Raw genomic sequence first — 24,451 nt, 5'->3', positions numbered from 1 at the left:
TTGGCTCCTCAACCACTTGTTGCAGAGACAACCCCAGTAGGGAATTTAGAATATCTGTACTCCTGGTAGAACTTGCTATTTTGGTTTTCCAGTTTATATCTGGAAGATTGAAATCTCCCATAATGATAACTTCTCCTTTCATTGTCATTTTAGCTATTTCTTCAACTAGTAGATCATCTAGTTCTTTGACTTGACCAGGTGGTCTATATATCACACCTACACAGTTACTGCATGATTAGCAAACTGCAATGTAACCCAAACTGACTCTATGTTGGCTTCACCAACTTGTATTAGGTTAGATTTAATGCTATCTTTCACATACAGGGCCACTCCTCCTCCTTTCTTGCCTTCTCTGTCTCTTCTGTATAAAGAGTACCCTGGTATGGTTATGTCCCAGTCATTTCTTTCATTAAACCATGTCTCCGTAACAGCCACTAAAGGAAGCCTCTTCTAAAGATGATGCACAAGAAATCCTGAAAACAGTTTGCTGAAGACAAGCAGACTAAGGAAATGGATTACTGGAACCATGTTCTGTGGTCTGATGAGACCAAAATAAACGTATTTAGTTCAGATGGTGTCAAGCGTGTGTGGCGGCAACCAGGTGAGGAGTATAAAAACAAGTGTGTCTTGCCTACAGTCAAGCATAGTGGTGAGAGTGTCATGATCTGGGGCTACATTGGTGCTGCCGGCACTGGGGAGCTACAGTTCATCGAGGGAACCATGAATGCCAACATGTACTGTGACATACTGAAGCAGAGCATGATCCCCACCCTTCGGAGACTGGGCCGCAGGGCAATATTCCAACATGATACCGACCCAAAACACACCTCCAAGACAACCACTGCCTTACTAAAGAAGCTGAGAGGTAAACGTGATGGACTGGCCAAGCATGTCTCCAGACCTAAACCCTATTGAGCGTCTGTGGGGCATACTCAAATGGAAGGTGGAGAAACGCATGGTCTCTAACATCCACCAGCTCCCTGATGTTGTCATGGAAGAGGACTCCAGTGGCAACCTGTGAAGATCTGGTGAACTCCATGCCCAAGAGGGTTAAGGCAGTGCTGGAAAGTAATGGTTGTCACACAATATATTGACACTTTGGGCCCAATTTGGACATTTTCACTTAGGGATGTACTCCCTTTTGTTTTCAGCAACATTAATGTCTGTGTGTTGAGTTATTTTGAGGGGACAGCAAATTTACACTGTTATACAAGCTGTACACTCACTACTTTACATTGTAGCAAAGTGTCATTTCTTCAGTGTTATCACATGAAAACATGTAATAAAATATTTACAAAAATGTGAGGGGTGTACTCACTTTTGTGAGATACTGTGTGTATAGATATGTATGTATATATATATATATATATATATATATATATATGTTACTGGGCAAAAGTTCCAGGCAGGTGTGAAAATGCTGTAACACCTACACACAGTTTTTGAAGGAACTAGGCAGAAGGTTGGTCCAAACATCTTGTAGAATTAACCACAGATCTACTGTGGATGTAAGCTGCCTCAACTCCTTCTGTCTCTTTATTTATTCCAAGACAGACTCGATGATGTTGAGATCAGGGCTCTGTGGGTTCCATACCATTACTTCCAGTACTCCTTGTTATTCTTTATGCTAAAGATAGCTCTTCATGACATTGGCTGTATGTTTGGGGACGTTGTCCTGGTGCAGAATAACTTTGGGGCCAGTCACATGCCTCCCTGATGTTATGGCATGATGGATAAGGATCTACCTGTATTTCTCAGGCAGATACAATGGTGTGGTTGTTTTTAGAGCATAATACTATGATACTTGAACAAAAATGAGCTGCATGGTTGAGTTGCCAGAAACCTTTACTGTGCCAGTGCCACAAAAAATCCAGAAGAGGCGTGTCAAGGTGTTGTCGAGCAAATTTATATTTTGTAGCATTAGTGCAGTAGTCTTTTTCCAGAGCAGCTTCTATTTCTCCTGAGGTTACCTATGGGCTTTTCTCTGTATCCTGAACAATTCTTCTGGCAGTTGTGGCTGCAATCTTTCTTGGTCTACCTGATCTTGGTTTGGTATCAAGAGATCCCTGAATTTCTCACTTCTTATTAGGTGATTGAACAGTACTGACTGGCATATTCAAGGCTTTGGATATCTTTTTGTCTTTTTCGATCTATATAAAGTTCCTTTACCTTGTTACACAGGTCTTTTGTCAGTTCTTTCCTGCTCCCCATGGCTCAGTATCTAGCCAGCTCAGTGCATCAATGTGGAAACTAACAAACTCATTCACTATACACAGACACTAATTGCAATTTAAAAAGCCACAGATGTGAGAAATAACCCTCTAATTGCCATTTTAACCAGTGTGTGACACCTTGTGTGTCTGTACCAAGGTCAAACATTCCAGGGTATGTAAACTTTTGATCATGGTTATTAGGGTGATTTCTTTTGTTATGATTTAAAAAGGAGCCAAACGGCTATTTGATAATAAATGGCTTCATATAATCACTATCCTTAAATAAAAGACAGTTTTTTGGCATGACCAGTCATATTTTTAATATCAGTGGCAAACTGTTACAATTTCTGCCAGGGTATACAAAATTTTGAGCACAACTGTAACTACCTTGAGTACTCAGTCTTGTCATGGTGTATGACCTGTGATGTGAAACGGTCTTCCACAACCTCACCTTAGTAGCAGAGTTTGGCTGTTCTTCACTCAGTTTTAAGCCTCCTACATAGCTGCTTCTGTTTCAGTTAAAGTGATTGTAAAGTCTCGTTTTGTTTTTTTTGGTTATGCACAGAGTGGCCCAGATCCTCCTGTTCTTGGGTCCCTCTTCGGTTGCCACCCGAGCGGAGTCACAGCTCCCTGTGTCGATTCAGATCTGTGACCTGGCCTGCCCCCCCCCCCTCATGATTGGCTGACTGACTTTGACAGCAGTGTGAGCAAATTGCGCCACGCTGCTGTCTTAGCCAATGAGGAGGGGAGTCCTGGGCAGCTGAGAAACTCCTGCAACATTGCTGGATATAGATTGGGGGGCTGCTGCACACAAGGTTTTTTTTTTTGTTAACCTTCTGCCTTTACAATCCCTTTAACCACTTAAGCCCTGGAGGATTTGGCTGCTCAAAGACCAGGGCCTATTTTGCGATTCGGCACTGCGTGACTTTAACGGACAATTGCGCGGTCGTGCGATGCTGTACCCAAATGAAATTGATGTCCTTTTTTTCCCACAAACAGAGCTTTCTTTTGGTGGTATTTGATCACCTGTGGGATTTTTATTTTTTGCACTATAAACAAAAAAAGAGCGTCAATTTTGAACAAATAGCAATATTTTTCACATTTTTTTTTATATAAAATTCCCCCCAAAAAAATGTAAAAATCAAAATTTTTTAACATTTTAGGCCAATTTGTTTTCTGCTACATATGTTTGGTAAAAAAAAATCGCAATAAGCGTATTTTGATTGGTTTGTGCAAAAGTTATTGCGTCTACTAACTATAGGAAAGATTTATGTCATTTTTTTTTTTTTTTTTTTACTAGTAATGGCGACGATCTGCGATTTTTTTTTTTTTGCGGGACTGCGACATTGCGGCGGACAGATCGGACCCTTGACTGACATTTTTGACACTTTTGGGGTTACCAGTGACATTACTGCAGTAATCAGTGCTATAAATATGCACTGTTACTGTAAAAAATGACACTGGCAGGGAAGGGGTTAACTTTATTGGTGATCAGTGGGTTAAATGTATCCCTAGGGGCGTGATTCTAACTGTGGGGGGACGTGGCTTCTGATGTAACCACAGAGACATACGATCCTACATAGCAGGATCGTATGATCTCTGCTGTTACACCAGGGAGAATGACAGGCGGCTTTGTGTTCATTACCCGCCTGCCTTTCTCCCTCTCCAGAGGGAGACCGCGAGTGACCGGCGGACATCGGAGCCGCCGGTCACTCACGCGGGGAAGGCAGGGAACGAGCGGGGGCAGGAGTGCGCCTCCGCCGTGCGCGCTCGCCCCCCAGAGGCTCGTGGGCATGCGACGTAGCCCTACGACGCTTTGCCTGTACAGGGCTGACTGCCGCAGTAAATAGTCATGCGGCGGTCGGCAAGCGGTAATGACTGTTTCAACCTACATATGAAGTTGATGATCATTAACACTCGATTGGTATAATTGCTTAATCATATACATACCTACAAAATTCCTGACTTTGTGCAAGTGTAAGAACTGATGCTGGTTTGAAGGGGTAGTCACACCAACTATTTATTTGGTTAAGATTTTTCTTCTGTTTTCTCACTTTGCATTTTGTGAATTGATAAAAATAAACAAAATATATTTTTTAAACGCATTACTTTTTTTTTTTTTTTACAGCATTTTTTTTCTTCACACCTACCTAAAACCTGCACAGTAATGTATATGCATAAATTCTAAATAACTATTTTTATTTTTTGTGTAAGCAATCACATAACCTCTGTTCTAAGCTGCATAAAGGGCTTGGAGACGTGGGTGTGGAGACTGCAAGGGGCGGATCCGCAGGAGGCAGAGAAACAGTAGTAGAAAAGATAAACCGAGGGTGCATCGGCCTAGCGTTTATCCCCAATAAAATTAATTTCATTAAAAGAGATGTAAAATACATACTTACAAACAAAAGTTTTAATAAAGGCACATCAGCGTGAACGTAATATCAACGAGATTGTCGCATCACAGATGTGAAGTCCAAATGGCATAAAAAAAAAACAGTTTCAGTTAAAGCCATTAGGACTTCACATCCGTGATGCGACAATCTAGTTGATACTACGTTCATGTTGATGTGCCTTTGTTAAAACTTACGTTTGTAAGTATGTATTTTGCATCTCTTTTAATAAAGTTAATTTTAATAAAGATAAGAACTAGGCCGAACCTTATCATGGATAGAAGTGAATATTTCCTCAAGGTTTTGTGGGAAGGAGATGGAAGTGGAAGATGGATGAGGAGATAGAGTGGAATAAATATCCAAAATGGTCATAAATAAGATGAAGGTTTTGACATACAATGTTAAAGGTCTCAATTCCCCTACAAAAAGACATAAAATTCTTAGGGAACTTCAACACTATTTAGCAGACATTGTCTTCTTGAAGGAGACCCATATTTCCCATGAATGTAGAATAAAATTATAATCAAAAGATTACCCAGCATGGTTCTATGGGGACTCGGATACTGGTAAAGCTAAGGAAGTAGCAATGGGATTCGCATAAAATGTAATATTCAAGGAAAAAGACAGAAGGATAGACCCGGATGGTAGATATATGTTCCTGAAGGGAGTATTAGAAGGGAAGGACTATATACATTGGCGAATGTATATTACCCAAGTAAGAATCCAATGAACTATTTAAAACAGATGTTAAAAGAACTTATGGAATTTCGAGAGGGTGGGATCATCATTGCCGGGGACTTTAATTTTGTGATGGATGTATCGAGCCATGCCCGAAAGAATGGAGAGGGTCAGTTTAAAGTATTGAAGAAATGGTTACATCAGTATCAATTACTAGATACTGTATATGGAGGATTCAACATCCAAATGTAAAGGATTATACTTTCTTCTCCCCCGTGTATGGCTCTTATTCAAGGCTGGATTACATATTAATTGAACATAGACTGTTAGACAAGGTGGATAAAACGTCAATTGAAGTGAAAACAATCTCTGACCATGCGCCAGTGATAATGGAGCTTAAGACGACAGAGATACAGCATAAAACGAATAACTGGAGACTTAATGAGACACTAATTCAAGATCAAGAAGTAGAAGGGAAAATAAGGAGGGAAATAGAACAATACTTTCTATTAAAAAGGACACCGATGTGGCGGAGAGTACGGTTTGGGAAGCTCATACATAGGGCATACATTAGGGGCATATTATTTCAATAGGTACTAGGAAAAAAAAAAGAGATTGGGTAAGATGGATCAAATTCTGAAAGAACTGTATTTTCTAGAACAAAAACACAAGATGGAGATGGAGGGGGAGATACATCATCAACTGGTACTAAAAAGAGATGAACTAAATGCGTTAAGAGAATTAGAAATTAGGAGGAAATTTAAAGAGAAAGTAATCCCTCCTCTGACACTTGTACCTATAGGTAAGCCTATAATAAGGCTTACCTATAGGTACTGTAAATATCTCCTAAACATGTACCGTTTAGGAGATATTTACCTTAGATGCATCCAGTGACGTCACTGGCGCATGCGCTCTGAAGGAACGGCCGCTGGTGCCGTTCCTTCAGAACTCCGTGCTGTGACCGTCGGCTCTCGCGCGCGTGTGCGGGAGTGACGTCACCGCGGCTCCGGCCAATCAGATGGCTGGATGCCGTGATCCCGGAAGACGGGCGACTGGACATGTCGCCCGTCATACAGCTAAGCGGGCGGCACGGCGGGGGCTCGTTCTAAGGTAAGTATTTCATAATGAGCTAGTATGTGATGCATACTAGCTCATTATGTGTTTGTCTTTCAGGGTGAAAAAGAAAAAAAAAAAAAGGGTTTACAACCTCTTTAATAGAGTCAATAAAAAGAGATATCAGTGGGGAAACAAGCCAGGAAAATACCTTGCAAATATACTCAGGAAGAAGAAATCAAAAGGCTATATAGAGAAACTTCTAAATAATATAGGAAAACTGGTACATGTAACCACACAAATCGCAGAAGTATTTCAATCGTTTTACAAATCATTATATATAGTAAGAGCATCAGAAGGGCCCCTTAAAAGAAAAAAAAAAAAGAAATAGAAAGGAGGGAGAAAGTAGAAACATACTTAAAAGAAGCTAGTTTGCCAAAAATAGAAAGTGAGGAGATGTTCGCATTAGAAAGCCCTATAGTACAGTAAGACATTTTTATAGCATTAAGTGAGACGGTAACCGGAAAAAGCCCAGAACCAGATGGTATCCCTACGATTTTATTATAAAAAGTTTAAAGACCTATTAGTACCTAATATGTACTTATGGTGGAATTCCCTAGGGAGAGGAAGAGAAATGCGAAGAGTGTCACTGTTAGCACATATAACCGTTATACCAAAAGAGGATAAAGACATAACGCAATGTTCTAGTTATAGACCTATCTCTGTGTTAAATGTAGACATCAAACTATATGCAAAAATATTAGGAAATAGATTGAAAGATCTAATGCCAAAGTTGATACATCTTGATCAAGTAGGATTTATCCCTGGGAGGGAAGGGAGAGACAATGGAGTGAGAACATTGTTACTCCTTCAAAAGGTTTTAAGACGCGGTTAAACAATATAAAAAGACGGTTATTCCACGCTTCATAAATGCTGCTAAATCTTTGATACCTAAATATTGGTTGGCTATAGAAAGCCCAGTAATGAAAGAGTGGGTTTTAAGGGTAGAACACATTTATTATAATGAAGAACTTTATCATTATGATAAAGATGAAATGGGAATGTTTAGGAATATTTGGGAAAGCTGGGTTGAATATAAGAATAAAAATAAATACACGGAATTAAAGGGAACGTGAAGAGAAGTTGAGGAAAGACGAAGGGAAAGGATGGGGTATTGGTGTGGGGGGGGGGTGTATGGGAGAAAGGGGGGATTTGGGGGGGAAGGAATAATGAAATGTGATTTCTTCTTCAATTAAGGTTTTTTGATAAAATGTTTTGTATATTAAAAATTTATTAATATATATATATATATATATATATATATATATATATATATATATACACAAATAAACTACAAAGAAAAGAGCTGTGTGTTGGAAAGTTTAAAAAACACCTATACCGTCAAAAGACCCAAAGGAACTACGCTCTTATATTATAAAATACACCGTAGTGAGTAAACATTAGTAAATAAACAAATAAATACATCTTCATTTAACTTTTAAAAAATACATAAAAATTGTGAAGTCTATATATGATCCCACACGTGAATAACGTCCTCACTGAGTATAAGATATTATTCACTCGCATGCAGACGCACTATGCACTCACCAGACTTAATTGACCCCTTCTACAGGGAGTCAAATTAGGCATATGGGAAAGTCCAAGATGTCATACATGAGGTCAGAGGAATAATTTCAAATCGCTGTTGTCATCCATTCAATGTGTATATAAATAGCATGTTCAAAGCTCCAGTGTTCCCATATAGAGAGGGAGAGGAAAGAACACTCTTATGGTGCAGTATTTTAAATAATTTATTTAAAAAATAGAAGGTTGTATTGCACTTACATCAAAGACGACTGGGATCAGCATGTATTGTATAGGAATCGCCCGTTTGCATTCCAGCTGACTGGAAATTACGTATCTCAAACACTACCCAACTCTGTTTCATCAGCCTATGTCCTGAGGCCGTCTGACATAGGCTGACGAAACGATGTTGGCTGGTGTTTGAGATATGTCACGAGAGTGACATATGACACTATGAGAGTGTTTTCCCCTCTCCCTCTCTATATGGCATAGGGGTCAATTAGGTCTGGTGAGTGTGTAGTGTGTCTGCATGCAGGTGGAGAGGAACCTTTCCTATACTCACTGAGGACGTTATTCATGTGTGGGATCATATACGGACTCTTTTAAAGAAAACTGACCATGCTAGGATGGATTTGCTTCCATGCCTAGTGTGGTCAGTTTAAAAAGGCAAGCAGTTTCTCTGGCAGGACCACCAGGTATTTCATCCAAAGGAACCAATGTAGAGAAAACAGGATACTTTTTAACACAAGTATATGAAACAACATACACATATCAGGGATATGAAATGTTGAGGTAACATGCACCATAATAAGGGAAGCTTAGAAAAATCCCCGCTCTCCCAGTCCAGTTTATGTTGTTAACATGTGTAAGATGGCCTCAGCCTTGCACCACTCCACAAGCCATGCCCTCTGACATGGATAGCCACACCCAACGGTGGCTTAACAACATAGACTGGACTGAGAGGGCGGTGATTTTTTTATTTAGCATACTGCACACTACTGGATGGTGATATTTCATCCTGGCACCCCATTCCTGTGCACCAGTGGGACAATATACTGTATATCTTTCTTTTTTGCTTAGAGCCCCTCTAAAAGTATAAGCAGGTCACTTTAAATAGGGAAGGATACACATTTTTTAATCAGTACTATGTAGAGTTCACTAAATTGTCTCTCACCAGGCAGCTGAACAGAGTTGGAACTGAAGGCTTGCAGCTGTCTCTGGACTAGGAAATCCTTTGAAAACACTGAAATGAACAGAGAGCGCACAAGCATAGTGTAAAATCCATAGTAAAACTTTTATTGAAAAATATTATTTAAAAAATCTTGCATACTGTACTTTTTACGCATTTCGAGGAAGTCCCCTATTCATCAGTGCTTATGTCGGCGGTGAGGCATTCACAGTCAGAGAGCTGTGCCCATTGGTCGGAGAGACTTTCATTTTTTTTTTTAAGGATTGGATGCATGTACATCAGGTAATCTTGTGAGTACATGAAATTAAAGTTTTATTGAGGATCTTTCACTATGCTTGTGTGCGTTCATTTGACAGGTAAAAAAAAAAAGGATAGCTGCTGGTATGTTGCAATTCTGAATGATCTTAGAAGCATTTTTTGTCAGCAGCATGCTGCATTTACCTGTTAACAATTGACCAAAGCCTGTCGACAGAGGCCGTAATAGAGTCTGACAGATTAATCAATTTCACTTTTCTCTTCCCAAATTTACAGATGATGGCCTTTTTGAAACTTAGTAGGGGACAAAGCACCTATTTTGATACCCAGGCATTAACTGAAACTTTTTTTTTTGTTTGGTGTAGTTTGACTGGTAAACTGTATGTAAGGTTTACCAGCTCACCTCCTGTTCTGTGCAAATAGTGTGGTTTTTGCCCTGTTTCATCTATAGCAGCCATCTTTTTCTTAAGGGTAATATGCATAGTGGTTTTAGGATGCCCCCAGGACTTAAGGCATGGTGCAATAATCACAGAAATAGGACACTTTCCAGCATCCTTCAGAGAGAGTTTATTCACTGTGTAAGATGGCTTCTATGCAGTGGGGTTCAATGCGGGTGCAGAATGTAAGAGTGACCCGGACTGGTGACTGGCCGAATGCTGCGCAAGCAGTGGTCAGGGCAGGAAGCAATTAGAGTAATCCATTATTCAGGTTAGGGTTGAGGGCAGACTGCAGCCAGAAATACAGTCCGTTATCCAGACAAGAGTCAGGGCAGAGTACAGTCAGGGAGGAAAGTCCATTATCTAGGCAACGGTCAAAGCAGACTGCGGTAAGAGAGGTAGTCCCTTATCCAGGCTTAGGGGTCAAGGCAGATGAGAACAATCATAGGCAAGAAACTTGGTACAGTAGCCAGGAAGCAAAATGTTATGTTCAAATAGAGCACTGCCAGTCAGGGCAGAGGAGATGTAGCAGGTAACACCCAGCTGGTGCTTAGCATTGAGGATGCCTCCTGAGGAAAGTGCCATCGCCAGCCAATAGGAGTTGGGGAGGTGTTGCTGCCAAAATTGGGCCTGACAACTGACACACAGAACAGAAAAGGGAGAAAAGCCTTGTGGTAGCTGCGGGAAGAGACAGGCAGGTTACAGCGGCTGGCTGAGATTGGCAGCTTAGGTACTTGACCCATGCTCCTAACACTGTACTAAATATGATTTGGGATGCATTTTATCAAGTAGCTTCATCTTTTTCTGCTTGGCCACAAATTGTAAAGTGCACCAGGAATAGTCTTGTGGTGACCACTCTCCTAGTTGCTTTATTTATCTGTTTGTTTAAAATAATTGCAAAGAACTTGTCAATGGTACATTTACTACCTAAAATACCATTTTATCTTAAAATTGCCGATGCTCGTGTTCTTTACTAATTGTAACCTTTACTCCAAAAACATATTATTTATTTTGTTGCAGCAATATTTTTGTTCATTTTGCTGATCTTCCTTGCTTGGAAGAAAAAGCAAGATCAAAAGCAAGTGCGACCAGACAAAAGGACAGTGGGAGACAAGGAAGCTGTAGACATTGGGAGAACAGATACTTCTGGTGATTTGGTGTTGGTGACAAACAATGTGTTTGGCAGGATGGCCTTCGGAAACTTACCAGAGCAGAAGAGAGCAACCTTGGGAAGAGCTAAATCTGCATCCGCCATCCTTCTTCAAGGCAGTTTCCACCAAGTAAAGGCAAAGGAAGAGGTGAAAAAATTGGATATGTCACATCTTGGCAAAAATCTGGATGTCAAAGTGAAAAAAAATGTTGTTGGCCCAGATGAATTCTCAGAAAACAGTATGGAGTTATGGTATTTCAACAGACTGCAAAGTGGCAGTGACAACAGGTCACCAACAGCAGAATCAATGCTGCTCAGTGAAGCACTAACTGGTGCTGCCAAACATTCTGTCAATGTACATTTAACAGCTTCTGAAGTTGCTTCTAACAAGACTTCAGTAGTAGCGCTAAGACCATCAGTGCATGAAGACCACATTCCCAAATCTGTAATAATCCCAGATGTTCAAGAACCATTAGTCTACCTATGTGTGAAAACTGCCCCGGAAGACCCTGCAGGGGCCACTCCTTCGAAAAAAGAAACAAGTATTAATCTCTTAAAGCCCCGCCTCTTGAAAAGGACATTCACATGGCCTAATGAACACCTTCAGTGTAAGGAGGTCACCAGTGATTCCTATGTTGACTTTTTAAAGACTCTCAATATTTCCCCTCGACCGAGTCAATCCCATTTTGCAAGTCACACTACTAAGAAAACCCAACTCCAAAAACATAACCATGGTGTCTCTAAGACCACTTCTCTTACAGGTACCAATGAAAACATTTTAATAAGAGACACAAAGACTGTTAGACCAGGTAGACATACAGAAAAGAGAAACCACGGGGAATACAACAGTCGAGATGGACAACAGTACACCTACTCACCCAGTAAAATCAGCCATAGGTCAAGTCATGGCAAACAAACTCCTGGAAACAAAGTTGTCAGTCTTGATTCTGAAGTTCAAAGAGAGGATCTTAAAAGTCAAAGAGAGGATCTTAAAAGTCAAGAGTCAGAAACACTGTCTGATCTGAGGAGTACACCAGATGATGATAAATTGCTGGAGAACAATGAGTATAACTTTATTGATCTCTTACATGAAGTTGTAGAAAATCATGGGCGTTGGACACGTGAACGATGGAGGCAAACGCACCAAAGAAGTTCAAGTCGACCTTCTCCACATTGATAAAAGGAACAGCTTACAATTAATTCCCAGCAGTCAGTTTTCCCTTGACATCAAAAATTGTCTGTCCCAGGCTTTCTTTTATAATGTAGCCTTGAAGGAGAATTTTTATTTAATGTGGTCTTTCGTTCTGTTTGAACAAACACTTTTTGTTGTCAAAAACATATAACCAAATAATTGCTATTAATCTAAATAGTGTGTTTCCTTCAAAAATTACATTGGTTAAAAGCCAATTCCGTCTACACCTCATAGTTCACAGTTTTAAATGGTTGCTGGAAAGGTAAATCAAACAATGGCCTTTTAAATCTCTCGGAGATGCTGGTTGAGAGATATGGCCTCCAAAATTCCTAAACCTGAATCAACCACAGTCAATAGTATATTTTATATGTTTGGAAAGTCTATTTGTAATTCGGTGAAACCTTCATTATAACCTTTTAGAAAAGACAGACTGAAACTAAAATCTTGTCAGTGAAGTTTTTAGCAGATGTACAGTGTGTTAGGATTTTATACAGTGGCCTGTTACCTGCATCTTCGGCTACGTTCACATCTTGGCGTTGCTATTTACAGGGGTTTTTACGGGCGTTTTTACTGGCTTTTTTCGGGCGTTTTTCAGGCGTTTTTGTGCAGGCGTTTTTAGGTTGACAAATGACCAATGGAAAAAATGAAAAAACGCCTGTAATCTGCCCAAAAAGAAGCTCATGTACTTTTTTGAGCTTTGGGCGTTTTGCTTAAAACGTCAAAATGCTCAGATGTGAACAGGGGCCATTGAAATAAATAGGATTTGTCTTGTTGGGCGTTTTTTGAGCTGATCCTAGAGCAGAAAAACACCCCAAAACGCCTACATGGGAACTTAGCCTTCTAGTATAATGGCAAGTCAGATATTTTGCTGCAGTTTTTTTTCAGATGATTAACCTTATATACTATACATATTTACCTTAAGATTTCGGTAAACACAGTTTTACTAAATAAGACCAGATGTGTTTTCCTCATATTATCTTTCAGATTTCCTATTGTCCTTAGGAGGATTTTATTTTCATTACCTTGGAAATCCAAACTAAGGCTGCTGGCTGCCTAAAAAGAATCCACTGTGTACAGATTCTTAGGCAGTAGAAACATTTCGAAATATTTTTTTTTTTTTTTCGTTGCTTTTTTCACTAAATCTGTTATGAATTTTGTTTGCTTCCCTATATTATATAGCAATCCCATAGATGAGTACAAAGACTAATCAAAGTTCTATGGCATTTTCAAGAGTTTAGCAAACATTTTTTTTTTTTAATCAGGTCATTTGTTTATTAATCTTTTTTCCTATAATAGAAAAAAAATGTTTGGCAAACATTTTATGTGTTCTCAAATCTTTGGAAGCACAGCAATTTTCACATTCAGTTTTGTCTGGTTTGCCCAAATTATGTTTTTTTTTTTTTTCTGGAATGGGGAACAACATTAAAAGTAATGATAACCCTAACTTTAGCATAATTATAAGGTGTGAATCGATATTGTGTTTATTTTATATATTTTTAGGAATATGATTTTTTTTTTATAGTGTACACTACTGTGCAAATGTTTTAGGCAGGTGGGAAAAAATAAGCAAAAAATTTGGGGGAGCATACCCATGTATTTCTAAAGCTGGTGCAGCTATGAACCAAAAGACATGTATATTAAAAAAGAATAGCGCACACATGCAAAAGAAACTACCAAATTTGAAGACAATCCATAAATAAAAATGGGGATTTGGTCCCACCATATGGCCATATAGTGCTCAAGCCCACCACTACGTCAAAGTACCCCATTATCAGTGGGTCCTACAATATCCATGAAAAAACTCCAAGGGTTAGAAAGGCTGGATTCATCTCTTTCTCATGGATAGTGTAGGACCTACTGATAATGGGGTACTTTGACGTAGTGGTGGGCTTGAGCACTATATGGCCATATGGTGGAACCAAATCCCCATTTTTATTTATGGATTGTCTTCAAATTTGGTAGTTTCTTTTGCATGTGTGCGCTATTCTTTTTTAATATAGGTGGGAAAAAATGCTGACAATTATGAATGCTTTCAGAAATAGAAGTGCTAATCATTTACTTTTTTTTACTCATTTAAAAATAAACGAACAGGAGAGGAATCCAAATTAATTCAATATTTGGTGTGACCACCCTTTGCCTTAAAAACAGCCTCAATACTTCTGGGTACACTTGCACGCAGTTTTTTTTTTTAAAGAACTGGCAGGTAGGCTGTTCCAAACATCGTGTAGAACTAACCACAGATTTTCTGTGGATGTAAGCTGCCTCAAATCCTTCGGTCTCTTCATGTAATCCTGGACAGACTTGAAGATGTTATGATCAGGGCTCTGTGGGGGCCAAACCATCACTTCCAGAACTCCTTGTCCTTCTTTACATTAGAGATAGTTCTTAATAACATTGACTGTATGTTTGTGGTTGTTTTCCTACTGCAGAATACATTTGGGGCCCATCACACGCCACTCTGATGGTATGGCATGATGGATAAGTATCTGCCTGTATTTATCAGGTTTGAGCACACCTTTAATTCTGACCAAATCTTTAACTCTATTTGCAGAAATGCAGCCCCAAACATACAAGGAACCTCCACCATGCTTCATTATTATTATGCTTTCCAACCATTTGGCGAACAAACTACCCCCTGCTACAGCCAAATATTTTAAATTTGGACACATCAGTCCAGAGCACCTGCTGCCATTTTTCTGCACCCCAGTGTCTGTTTTCGTGCATAGTTGAGTTGCTTAGCCTTTTTCCACGTCGGAGGTATACGTTTTTGGCCTCCATTTTTCTATGTAGACCACTTCTGGCCAGACTTCTCTGAACAGTAGATGTGTGTGTACCTGGATCTCACTAGTTTCTGCCAATTCTGTGCTAATGGCACTACTGGAAATCCTATCCAATATTGAAGGGAAGTAAATATGATGTGTCTTTCATCTGCTGCATTCCATTGCTTGGCCAATCACGGTGTCTGCGGTCCCCAGCGTTTCTTGTTTCTTTGTGCTTCTCCAAATGAGCTTGAACAGCACATCTTGAAATGGACCTTGCTCCCAAATTAAATCTACCTTGTGTCTTGTTGCTATGCTCAGTCTTGTAATGGTGAATGACATGTTACTTTAACGGTCTTCCAAAACCTCACCTTAGTAGCAGAGTTCGGCTGTTAACCAGTGTTAAGCCTCCTACACAACTGTTTCTGTTTTGGTTAATGACACTGTTTCAACTTGCATATGAAATTGATGATCATTAGCACCTTCTTGTTATAATTGGTCAATAGTACACCTGACTCTATTCCTACATAATCCCTGACTTTATGCAAGTGTAACAATTGATGCTGGTTTGAATCAAAAGTAGTCACACCAAATATTGATTTGATTTAGATTTTTCTTCTGTTCGCTCACTTTGCATTTTGTAAATTGATCAAAACAAACAAAATATATATTTTTTGAAAGCATTCTTACTTTACAACATTTCTTTACCTGCCTAAAACTTTTGCACAGTACTGTATTTCCAGATATTATCATGCATGTTACATCTAACTGCAGTAAGTGCTACATGCAGAGTATACTCTGATGTGCATGCAATAATGAAATAATACATGTTTATATTTGTAATTATATTACTCTTGAATTTCTAAAGCAGTTGCTGTTGGATTGTGTTTTAAAAATGATGTATAATGCAGTTTAATATTAAATTTGAAATAAAGATGATTAAAGTAACTTAATATTGTAACTTTTATAAAGTACCAATAATATTGTAACTTTTATAATATACCTGCTATGTAACAAATTGTTCCTTTTTAGGTTGGGAAAGATTGATATTAAGGGAACCTGTCATGATTAGTGATTTTGCTTTTATGCACATGCGTTGTAGCTATTTTCTAAAGCCTGCACCTAAAAAAAAAAAATTATATAAATAAAATAAAATAAAAAAAAGGGGCCTTTATAATAATACCTACCCTAATAGTTCCCACTCAGTGCAGCAACTGAATGTTTTGAAAATTACGCTTATATGGGATATGGAGCTGTGTAGTAACCAGGTGGTCATTACAAATGCTGTAGTTTGATTTCTGACTAAGCTAATTCTTCTGTATCATTCAGCTTATATTATCCAAGTTGATAAGGTTTTTCAAGCTGTTTTGATGGATCATGCTTTGTCTTTCTAGTTGATTATCCTTTTTGCATTCTTGCTCCCCTTACAGGTGGTCTGTTCTTTTCCCTGAGTATGTGGATGGTCATCTGTTTCTTGAGAAGCCAGTGTAAGAACAAAGTCACAAATATGTCTGAATCTAAGTGTAATTTACAAAGCTCCATGGAAAAGGAGGAAGGACATGTGAAGTCACAAGATAACCACAACCTAGAATTTGAAAACCACCTAAAAGATACAGCAGAGGGCAGGCCAGTTGGTCCTTTGCAAGAGCTTGATTTAAAAACCAGAGATATGGAAAGTCCCAGTTCACAACAAAGCGCTCAACCTTTCCAGTGTGAAAAACATAAAACAGAAGATGAATTGGATACTATTGTGTATTCTGCACTCAGGGCTGATAAATCCAAAATGGAAGGTATCTCCAAATGTTTAAGTGCTCCAATGTTGTACCCATGTTTTAGTAAGTCCTCCAAAGTTTCTCTTTTGAAGGCTGAGGAGTCTATGTCTACACATTTCCACCAAGATGTTACTGTATCTTCCTTTGCGGATTCCATTCATCCAGCCGCAACACAAGTAAGCTGCGAGCTTATATGTCCAACATCCACAAAAGTCAATTCAGACCTGAGAATATTTCCTAACAATAATCCTGCTCAACTAGAAGCAACAGAACTAAGCTGTGACATGTCAAGAGTCTTGAGTGTAAATACTGTAGGCATATTGCCTGCAGACAAATGCTACAGTCTTGAAGTAAAATTGAACACTGAAGCTGAGATCGACCAAAAGCCATCTGAGAAATCTCATGAGGATTTTAATCATGAAACAGGTAAGTTTCCATGGTAATAGATTGCTTGGTGTTATTGTGTTAGAGAATGTATGCAAGCAATACCATTTGCTTTAATAAATGTTGCTTGAAGGAAAACTCTACTTTTGTCTAATAAAAAATCTATACAACATACATAAATTAACATAAATAAAACAATTAAAGTTAATCTTTTCATTTCAATCTACAGCCACTGTCAAAATGTGTTGCTTTGTTTTGCAACCTTTCCCCCTCTATATCAGCGCACTCTTCTCAGACCAAATTCTGTAGTACAGTACCTTTTCAATATTGATTTGTGGAGACCACACACTGACATAGGTGGAAAATAAGTTGTGGCTTGTGCTATTGCAATAGCATTGTGTTGAAGGTCTCAAGCCATATAGTCCTTGGAGTGCATTTGTGACTTGAGGTTTTGTGCAGTATGGCAACCTGAAAGCATTCTGTACATCATTACTGTAAAGAATACCCCCAGAAATTGAAAGAAAGAAATTGTCTTGCTTTTGTATTGGCTCACTGCTTTTCTCAAAAGTCTGCACTGAGATACAATCTACATTTTAGGCATCCCCTGCAAAAATTGTTTTCTGTTTGGTTAGCTACTCCCTAGGTTTTTTTCCTCAAGGGATGCAGACACTGCATCTTTTTTTATAAAAACAGGTTTGCTCAGGTGCTAACGAATGATGACCCCCCTATACACAAATCAGTTTGAGAAAGGACTTATTGAAGCAAACATCTTTGTTTTTGTTTTTTTTTTCAAAAATATGAATCAGCAACAAAGTTTGCTTAAAAACAGATATAGATCACTTAGGATGAGTTTGTATTTTTCTCAGCAAAAGTGGAGTTGCATTTTGAGTATTTAAGGTTGAATGAAAGAAACATCTTCAGTTTTACAACCTACCATGCTGTTTTTGTTCTGTTTTAGGCCTAGTAAGATACTTTGAAACACAAATTGAGCTGATGGGAAAAATGACAAATGAAGCCCACGTTGTAGAAGGTGAAATCATAGAGGACACCTCATCACAACTTAGAAAACTCGAAGTTTCAAATGCATTTGGGAAAAAATCTAAAACTTGGTCCTCATTTCATGATTCAGAGAACAATTCAGTAATTTTTCAACCAAAGACTAAACAAGAACCCAAACGACCTATTGTGCTTAATGATAGTAGCATGGATCAAACAGAAGAAACACATGGAAGCTATTTTAGGAAAGAAATGCAAGAATGTTCAAAGATCACTGATGATGTCTGCAACATTAAACAGGAAAAATATATTTCATCAGATGGCCAAAGCCAATGGAAATACAACGAACACCCTTCTGACTGCCAGGATATTGATGATGCACAACCTGGACCTTCAAATGTCATTCAAAGGAAAAGTGTCAAAAATAAGCAACATCAGGCCTTGCTACATGCTCAGACGATGAGAAAGAATTTGTGGAAATACCACAAAAATTGCTGTGATGAATATCAACCATGTGAAAGCGCATCTAAAGTTTTGAAACAAATAAAAGCATTAGAAAAGACACAGCTCATGCAGAAAACCAAGCAGAGCCCCCCTTTAGATGAAGATCTTCTTGAAGGTAATGGACACATTGCTTTCAATCTCTTTGTCAGACTTTCACAGAGGAAGTCTTGCAAGAAAGCTCAGATGCCTCCATGGAAATAGCCTGATTAAAATGGTAAAGGTTATTTTATGCATGGATTATAAATACCAGTTACAGTTTAAAATAGTTAATTTATTTTTTATTTTATTTATTAATTTTAGTTTAAATCCCAGTGCTGGGATTTAATATGGAAACTCTCTCTTGCTTTACAATATGTTAATTCTCAAGGCAATACAAAAGTACCTGCCTGTTATTGTGTAAATTGCATCACAAACCCTTCCCATTCAAATCATTTTTTATGGGTTGCCGAGTTATTTTTACAGTTGGTTATTTCTTTTAATGTTGCCATTTTTGCCCATTTGAACATGACCATTCTTACCCGCTATTTAATTATTATGTACACAAAAAGCCAGGGTACAGTAACTTTCATAAGTCCGCTTGTTTTCAAACTGCTCTTAAGTGATGAAGGGTTACTGCACTGTAGTTTGCGCTGCCTTTTACTAATTGCAGATAAAGTTAAGACTTCTGTGGCCACTTTTCAATTTCATTTAGTGAACTGGTGCTGTCTCACAGCAATCCTAAATAGTTACATTTTTTCTCACTAAACTCAATGTAAAACTCACCTACAACAAATGTTTCTAAGGTTACAAGGTGCTGCAGTACCTTGGAGTGCCTGCAACTACCTGTGTTGTGCAGATGGCTCAATTTGGCTGGTTCAGCAGGGAACGGCCAAAATTCCATCTGTCTCTGAGCAGGCTGGTTGTACACAAGTCAATTTCTAGATCGACTTGTGTACAACCAGCCTGTTAGAAAATGTTTTCTCGATCAGTGCAGCCAGTGCTGATGAGTATATTCTGACGGTGGGGAACTCACCCTGCGGTCACAATACAATAGCTCCGTGGGAGGAATTCCTCCATCCATCTCGAATGTGTGGATGAGGAAATGAATTAATTTGCTTTTATTCAAGCTGCTGGTTAAACAAAATAAAATAAACCATGTACTGCATGTAGAACCACTGTGGATACTACTACTACTAGGGGAGCATAAACCGCTCATCAAGTTGAAATAAGGGCTCTGATAAGGTTCATGGCTCTGAAACATGCCAGTTACAGTGTGTATTTTTCAGAGGAACACATTAGGCAGACTAATTGCCAATAGAGCTGCACAATGAATCGTTAAAAAATCGCATTCTCAATTTAACCCCCCTCCTGATCTTAAACTGGCATTTCCACAATTCATGTAACAGCACAGAGCCGTTCTCTGCTCAGAGCTGCTAAGGGATGAACTTTGGTCTGTAAATGAGGTTAGTTTAACCACTTAAAGACTAAGCCTTTTTCTGACACTTGTTGCTTACATGGTAAAATCAGTATTTTTTGCTAAAAAATTACTTACAACCTGCAAACATTATATATATATATATTTTTTTTCTTTTTAGCAGAGACCCTAGAGATTAAAATGGCGGACGTTGCAATATTTTATGAATGACAGAGGGTTGGGCATAGCACCAGAAGGGGCAGGTTTTCATTTTACCTTGACAGAAATTGAGGTCCTGTTTATAGCCCTGACCTAGCATCCAAAGCTGACCCCACAGTGACACAGGAATTGATTTGAAGACACAGGCATCAAAAGGTTTTTGCATATCAGCACTGTTGTTACCTTATAAACATTTAAGGTAAGGTTAATTTTAACAAACTTCTTCAGTCACCTTGAAGTAGGTGAGGATGGAATTTTAAAAATCGAATCCGGTAAATACAATCTAAACTGTTTATTTTACTGTTGTAACAGATAACATACACTATGTTTGCAGGATGCATTTATTTTAGAAGATTACTATTGGTTTTTGTTTTACAGAAAACGCATCACTACCTCTTTCACTCAGTTTGCCTGAAGATCATACACTGGCAAAACCAGCAATTTTTTCCAAGATGGCTTGTGCCAGTTTACCTAATCTGAGTCAGTATGGCCACCACCAGGTTTGTGCTTCTCGTAATGCTCCATCTTTAAAAAGCTACATAGAAGTATCTGTTAAGGTGGATGACAACACTGCCATAATGACAACACCCTCTGTGGGCCACCTTAATCTACCAGTTATCTGTGTTGCACATGATGAGCACTTGAAAAATATGTCTTCTTATAATTTAAATCTACCTGTTCTTGAAAATCAACCAAAGAATTTTGTAACAAGTGAAAAGGAGATGAACAAAGTATCATCTAGCACTTTAGCTTTGCCCATTATTGATGCCCCAGCAGAGGATCTTGTAGGAGGAAAGACAAGGTTAGATGATAAGTCGGTTAGTCATTTAGCTCCACCGATCACCAATGCTCTAACAGATAACATAAGATCTAAAAATGGAAGTTATTTTTCAGCCAGCCCAAAAGAATTATCTACTATTGGCGAGCCATTGTTGGGTGTTTCAGTTCAAAACACCTGTTTGGAAAATATGGTGACTAGCAATTTATATTCACCAGTGGCAGGCATCCACAAATTAGCTACTGTTAAAAGTCTACCACCTATAAAAATACTAAAAGAAATAGATAATGTCAAACACAATGAACCAGAAATATCAAATAATACTGAAATCATCAACGTAACAGATCCTGAAATTGCAGGAAACGACTCTTTTGAAAAAGTAGGCTTACAATTAAACTTAGAAATCAAAGCACAAAAATCTCAAACTCTTAGTACGCTAGATGCAAATGGCATGTCTATCAACAAAGAAAACAATAAAGCAGTCATCAGTTCATCAACTTCAAATCCTTTGATTGGAATGATTGCCAAAAATGGAGAAGTAACAACTGGAGAAAGTTCATCTACGCCCACCCAGGAGCTCCTAAAACACAATGAGTTTTCAAATGTAAGTCTCGATACACAGACCCATCTTACTACTTCTGTTTCCTATTCAAACTCCATTCAAGATGGTGAAGAAGTTCAAGATTGGCCAAAAATTGCTGATTTGGTAAAACATTCAAGTACCATTAGCTTGTCCTCAAACTTTGATATCTTAAATCATCTCTTAGTTCCTTCTTTTAACCCTCAGCATGGGAATTTGTATGATTCTGCTAACAAGCCAAACTCGAACCTCATTGTTGATGAATGTGAGAGAGCAGAAACAATGGACCACCACCTTTGTGATATAGATGAGCATAAAAATATGGCAGAGGCGGAATTTATTTCTACTGTCGTGCAACCACACGATATGGAGATTAAAGCCAGAAAGAGTTTAAATAGTATGGAAAACAAGGCCTTTTATATTCAAGATGGAACAAGCGAACATTATGAAATTCCCAGTGAAGAGAAAGCAGGACTAGAAATGCTTTATACGCAAGGCTTACTTAAAGACGAGCCATATACGAATTTACATTTTTTTAAATATGCTGAAAAGGCTCAGATTCAAATGGAGAATCTAGAAGGAATGAAAGGCATAAATCCTAATCTATGTTCACGCATCAGTAATAGTGACAGAGTTGATGCTACAAGCTATGAAGACCACACACAAATGTCTAATTTAGATATGTTCGTTAATAGTAGACCTGAAGTTCAAACAAGTCGTGAAGAATCTTGTAATGACCAAACTGATGATGCAGTATATGCAAATGACCAAACAGTGAATCACAAAGGGCATTCTGCGACTATACCTTTTAGTAACGGGCCTTCAGTGGAGAACAAGGGACGAGAAGACCTTTCAAAGGATTTACCCTGCTCTCCAGATGTAAACGTTGAAACAAGTAAAGCTAAAGATCCTCTATTCCAGATTATCATGACTGACACCAGAAACTATAGTGATTTAAGTACAGCAGTGATTACAGATGAGGCAGTGGATTTTAAAGGATATGAGGAGAAGTTGAATTTAGGGGTTAATAGTAATCCTAGTATGGTGGATATAAATTATGTTAATGAAAATTTTGAAGACATTTTAAACATATTTCAGGATATTTTAAGTTCAGATTCAACAGCTGCAACTGAAAAAATATGTACTTTCACTGGAAGCAAAAGAAGAGATATCCTGACAGCTGAGAAATTATCTGATAGTTTTCAAAAAAATTATGAGGATGATGATTTTAACGAAAGTAAATACAATTTGAAAGAATGTGATTGTCATTTTAATGAATCAGTAAATGCATCAAGAAAACCATCAGAAGATGGTATAACTGTCTTCAATTCAGAAGCGACATTCAAAAATGGGCAAGTAAATAAAATGGGTGTTACGAATGCATCACTGTTCAAGACTGAAAAACAAATAAAAGATGATCAGCAAGTATTAAGTGTTCAAAATATTTCAAAAACTTACATTAAACACACATGGAGTGACCAAAAATCCAAAGCACATAGACAACCGAGGATCTTTAACAAAGTCCCTCCTGCAAATGTCAAAGACTTTGACCTTAAAGATTATTTATCAACTAGAATTAATAGAAGACCGTTTTATTCTGTCTTTCCATTTTCAACAAAGACACAAAGTATGGAAAACGGGGAAGTGGAAAAAAACTCAACCTTAGAAGGGGAACCTTCAGCCAATGACTCAGGCATAACCAGGCCTCCCCTTGTGTTGTCTAAGCTTTCTGAAAAAAAGACAATGGAAGCTATTGAATATCTGACCTACTTATATGCTAGAAGTCCAAAGTCAAAGGTGTGCCCAGGTTCCTTAGAAGGGTTAAAAGCTGTCAGTGACATGGATGATATAAGTGTCCTAGCAAACCTTAATTTCTGTAAAGTTGCTTTGCCAGGTGACATCACAAAACAGAAAATGTCTACAGATGTACAGGAAGTGTATATAAGCCCTAATGTAGAACCAGCTGACCCAGAGAATGTATACTTACCCCCTAGTAAGGAAGAATTGAAGGTCGATGATGAGTTGGCAGTTCTGCATGTTATCTATACTTTAAAGAGGAGTCTAGAGTTATCTCGCAATATTGAAACTGAGACAGACTAAAAAAATAGACAAAAAAAAAAAGACAGATTCATGTAGATATGGTCAAAAATCATAAATTACTTTGCAGTGTTAATGCTAGTGACAAGCTGCACCATGAGTTTTTGTTTTTCTGTAACAGTTTTGTTACCCATTGATTCCTGTCACTAGATTTATTTTTTTTCCATTTACAGAGTGACAATGCTGTTTCTGCAGTGAAAACACACAGCAGTGTTGTCACCTTATGGACATGTAGTTTTTAAAAATAATTTTGGCAAAAAACAAATTAAAAGCCAAATTCCAGTTAACACATTTAAGTGGTTACAGCAACATTTTTGTTTTTCATTTTTGGAAAAGTATGGTTGTACGTATTGTTAGGTACTTTTCTCTGAATTAATTGAGACACAGCTGTTGAATGAAGATCTACCATATGCAAGTGGGTTATAGTTGCACCTACAAATACAGGCAGTGTCAGTAGCAAGCCTTACAAAAGGAGAAAAACCAAATAACTTTACCAACAGCACCCCTCCCAACAAAAACAAATGGAGGGGTGGAAGCCATGTCTCTCAATGAACTTAGAGAAAAGAACTTCATAGTAAGCACAAACATTCTATTGTCTAATACTTTTAATCATTGAGAGACACAGCTGTTGAATGAAGATCAACTATATAAGGGGGACATCCTCAAGCGGTTCTAAAGTAAAGTAGCAGCATACACCAACCACAAAACAGGGTGAGCCCTAACCTGATAGTTATACTACTGCCTGCAAGACCTTACAGCCAAAAGTAGTTTCAGCCAATGCAGCTAAATCTACTGTGCAGAAAGTAAAATGTGGTTTATTAAGGCACT

At 38.3% G+C, this 24,451-nt stretch overlaps 1 protein-coding gene across 1 annotated transcript in view; it reads left to right on the top strand.

Moving 5' to 3' along the window:
* The window catches only part of LOC309559821 (uncharacterized protein), a gene marked incomplete at its 5' end in the record, with an annotated part of 43,655 nt that extends 20,019 nt beyond the window's left edge, over positions 1 to 23,636 (top strand). The window contains 4 exons of the mRNA XM_082263255.1: positions 10,820 to 12,106; positions 16,331 to 17,098; positions 18,015 to 18,671; positions 20,547 to 23,636. Of these exons, the coding sequence (XP_082119381.1) occupies positions 10,820 to 12,106; positions 16,331 to 17,098; positions 18,015 to 18,671; positions 20,547 to 23,626 (5,792 nt within the window). The 3' untranslated portion in view covers positions 23,627 to 23,636. The remainder of the gene's footprint in view (positions 1 to 10,819; positions 12,107 to 16,330; positions 17,099 to 18,014; positions 18,672 to 20,546) is intronic.
* Between the last annotated feature and the right edge of the window lie 815 nt (positions 23,637 to 24,451).

The sequence above is a fragment of the Pelophylax lessonae genome (assembly GCF_965119305.1).
Source record: "Pelophylax lessonae genome assembly, chromosome: 7".
NCBI classification, from domain to species: domain Eukaryota; kingdom Metazoa; phylum Chordata; class Amphibia; order Anura; family Ranidae; genus Pelophylax; species Pelophylax lessonae.
The sequence above is the reverse complement of the archived record's forward strand: the minus strand, read 5'-3'. Positions and strand labels throughout refer to the sequence as shown.